Here is a 3,395-nt window from a genome sequence, read left to right as displayed (position 1 = left end):
CCACAAAAAACAACCTTTACACTGATTCACGTCTGGCCACCTTGTAACTACATGTAACTTTAAGACCTCATTTGTTAGGTCTTTTTCCTTAATACATATACATGGTTGCTCCTAAAAATATTTTGAGGCGAATCATTGAGCTATTTGAAAAAACAAAAATGTTTTTAATTCTTAAAAAATTCATATTTACTGACATATTATTTTCAATCAAGTCTTTTCCTACTTCCTCCGCTTTTTCCATCACCATCATCATCATCATCATCATCATCATCATCATCATTATCATCATATCAGAGAAAAGGCAAATGAAGCGACACATATGATTGTGGACACTGTTATGAAATGGAGCAATGAAAGGAAACTTACCTTGAATGCAACCTAGAGTGAGGTGTGCGTCTTCTCAACATGGGTAAAGGAGAAAAAGTGGCAACCAGTAATTCAGATTGAAGGAGAAAAGATACCATTCGACCCCATTCCAGACCTGCTTGGCGTCTATCTGGATGGCCAGCTAGTCTTCAACAAACACATTGAAGAAGTGTCCAAAAGTGCAGCCTCAAAAATGAAGATGATTGGTGCTGTCAGCAACTGAAAATGGCTTTGGGGTGAGGAGTCACGCAAGAGGGATATCAGACGTTTGTGAAAAGCAAGATGAATTATGATGCCCCAGCGTGGTAGCCTTGGCTGAGTGAGACCAGTGCAAAGGCCCTGGACAGAACCCAAAACAAAGCCCTCCGCCTTGTATCAAGTCAGCTGAAAAAAACACCAACAGAAGCATTGCGCTATGAAACCAGAACTGAGCACTACACCACCTATACACAAAGAACATGCCTCAAGTCTGTAGAGATGGCTAAGCGATTGCCAGACTGCCATTCTAGAAAGAAAGCCCTTGATCAAGCAGTCAAGCCTAAAAAAAAGCAGAAAAAGTTGGTTTCGGAAGAGCACCAACCTAGCAGACCACCTCCCCCCTGAAGCAGAAAATCGATGGCCAATCAATCTGGTGAGAGCTTGCCCATGGGAGACCCATGGCGAAATCGAAATCAGGACAGAATTGAGAGGAGTGAAGAGCAAAGGTGATGATTCTGTAAAGGTGCGTGAGCTGCAGAGGATGTAATTAAAGAGGTTGGTGCCGATGTGGCTGGGTTTTTTTTCTGATGGATCGGGTATCGCAGGATACCGCGAATGTGAAGCAGCAGCAGTAGTGATAATGAATGATGAGCCCCCACGAACAGAAAACATTAGAAATTAAAGTGCATTCCTCACATCATCTTATGACGAGGAATGCCAGGCAACGATGTTTGCTGCACAATGGATTGTTGACAATTGCCACAACAGAACCAATGTGCTGATCTTGACTGACAATCAGTCTCTCTGCAACTGCAAGGGACTGCTAGGCAACACCTCATATGTAAATGATTGCCCCGCAGGTTCAGTGAAACCACAGCCACAATAAAGATCCAGTGGATTCCAAGACATGTTGGAATCGAAGGAAATAAGGCAGCAGATCAAACTGCCGATGAAGCCAGAGAGATTGAAGGAGACAGACGACCAATAACATACAGGTGAGTCTTTCCAAATAATCAAGAGGGGAATCAGAGACCCACCATGCAAAGTTGAGTACCAGCACTTGGAGGAAATGTATTCTGGGTATTCTAATAAGCAGGAACAATATTAATCACTTGTCGCTGGGACCAGGTTGAGCTAGCGAAACTGCGGTTGGACCATCATTGAAGCAGGAGATGGTATCAGAATTTTGTGAATGAAGAGCTCAACCAACGTTGCCGAAGATGCAACCATGAAAAGGAGGATTTCAAACATATGTTTGAATGTCCAGGAACGAATGGAGTTATTTGGACGAGTGGAAGTGCCTCTGAGTATGAGGACAAAGGAACCGAAAAAGAGCCTCGCTCTCGCTCGGAGATTTCTTAATGGAGTCCACCAGGCCCATTAAGGAAACCAAAAAAATAAATCATAATCATCATCATTGTCGTCGTTGTCGACACCACCACCACCACCACCAACAACAACAACACTGATCACTGTGAAATAGTTACGTACCTATTTGTGTGTAGGCGAATGCTCTCCGTGAGTACAAGGGCGTCATCATGCACGAGTTGGTCATGCAACCAGCGAGACAGCCACCCTGAAAGTGGTGGAGCCAATCCAAAAACAATAATTTACCTTTAGACCAATCATGTCAACCTGGGCGGTATCGCACAAAGTGAGCGATTCGGTAAATTTATTTGGCAGTGGTAGAGAGAGGTGTTATTTTATGCGCTGCTTGGAAATACATATTAATGGATTGCATTCAGGTAGACGGTACGAAGATTTTAGCCTCTTAAAGGTTGCAAGTGGGCACTGGATATAATATAAAAAAAAAGTTTACAAACTCTGCTTTAAGATGTTTGCTGTTATCAGCTCTTCAACTGCAAAACACGAGATCAGGTCAGGAAGTGAAGTTAAAGGATTGAGTCTGATTTACCCTATCGCAAATAAGAAACAAAGCAGCCGGTACTTATGACGGAGGGATGTGTGTACATTCGCAGCTACTGCAAATCGAAGCTCCTGCCTAAAGGAACCTTATGGACAGACATACTCATATCACGATGTACCAGACAAAACAAAGGCTCTGCAATACAAAAGAAAAGACCTTTCCTACCCATCTCAAAAAGTCTACATCACAAATAATAATAATAACAATAATAATAATAATAATAATAATAAATACTACTACTAATAATAATAATAATAATAATAATAATAATAATGAAAGACAGAGAAAGAGAGATAGACGCTGAGAGATAGAGACTGAGAATGAGACAAAAATGTTGAGAAAGAGAGAAAAAGAAATAGAAAAAAAATAAAGAAAAGAAAACAGAAACAAACCGAGGAAATAGAAGCAACCACTCACCTTTTCCTTTTCCTTCTAACCAGCAGGACGATGACAACGATAATGACAGCTATAAAGACTGCGCCTCCAACTGAGGCACCTATGAAGATTCCTGAGGATAACAACATTTACATACTTAACCATTTGATCGGTTTGGATTGACGTTGTCTCAGAATTTGAAATATACACACAGCCCCTTATTTGCATGGGCATGAACTTTTTTCATAGGTTGACTGGTAACTGAAGGAATACAGAGCGCAAGGATCTATCTATCTATCTATCTATCTATCTATCTATCTATCTATCTATCTATCTATCTATCTATCTATCTATCTATCTATCTATCTATCTATCTCTCCATCCTTCCATCATCTATCTATCTGTATGTATATGTCATCTATCTATATGTATAATATGTATATCTATCTATCTATCTATCTATCTATCTATCTATCTATCTATCTATCTATCTATCTATCTATCTATCTATCTATCTATCTATCTATCT

General features: G+C 40.3%; 1 protein-coding gene across 1 annotated transcript in view; it reads right to left on the bottom strand.

Annotated features, from left to right (window-relative positions):
- Positions 1-2,999, bottom strand: part of LOC101850036 — a gene marked incomplete at its 5' end in the record, with an annotated part of 5,731 nt that extends 2,732 nt beyond the window's left edge. Inside the window, 1 exon segment of the mRNA XM_013088284.2 lies at positions 2,909-2,999. Within this exon segment, the coding sequence (XP_012943738.1) occupies positions 2,909-2,999 (91 nt within the window).
- Between the last annotated feature and the right edge of the window lie 396 nt (positions 3,000-3,395).

Source organism: Aplysia californica, unplaced genomic scaffold (genome assembly GCF_000002075.1).
Source record: "Aplysia californica isolate F4 #8 unplaced genomic scaffold, AplCal3.0 scaffold00716, whole genome shotgun sequence".
Classification (NCBI taxonomy): Eukaryota; Metazoa; Mollusca; class Gastropoda; order Aplysiida; family Aplysiidae; genus Aplysia; species Aplysia californica.
The sequence above is the reverse complement of the archived record's forward strand: the minus strand, read 5'-3'. Positions and strand labels throughout refer to the sequence as shown.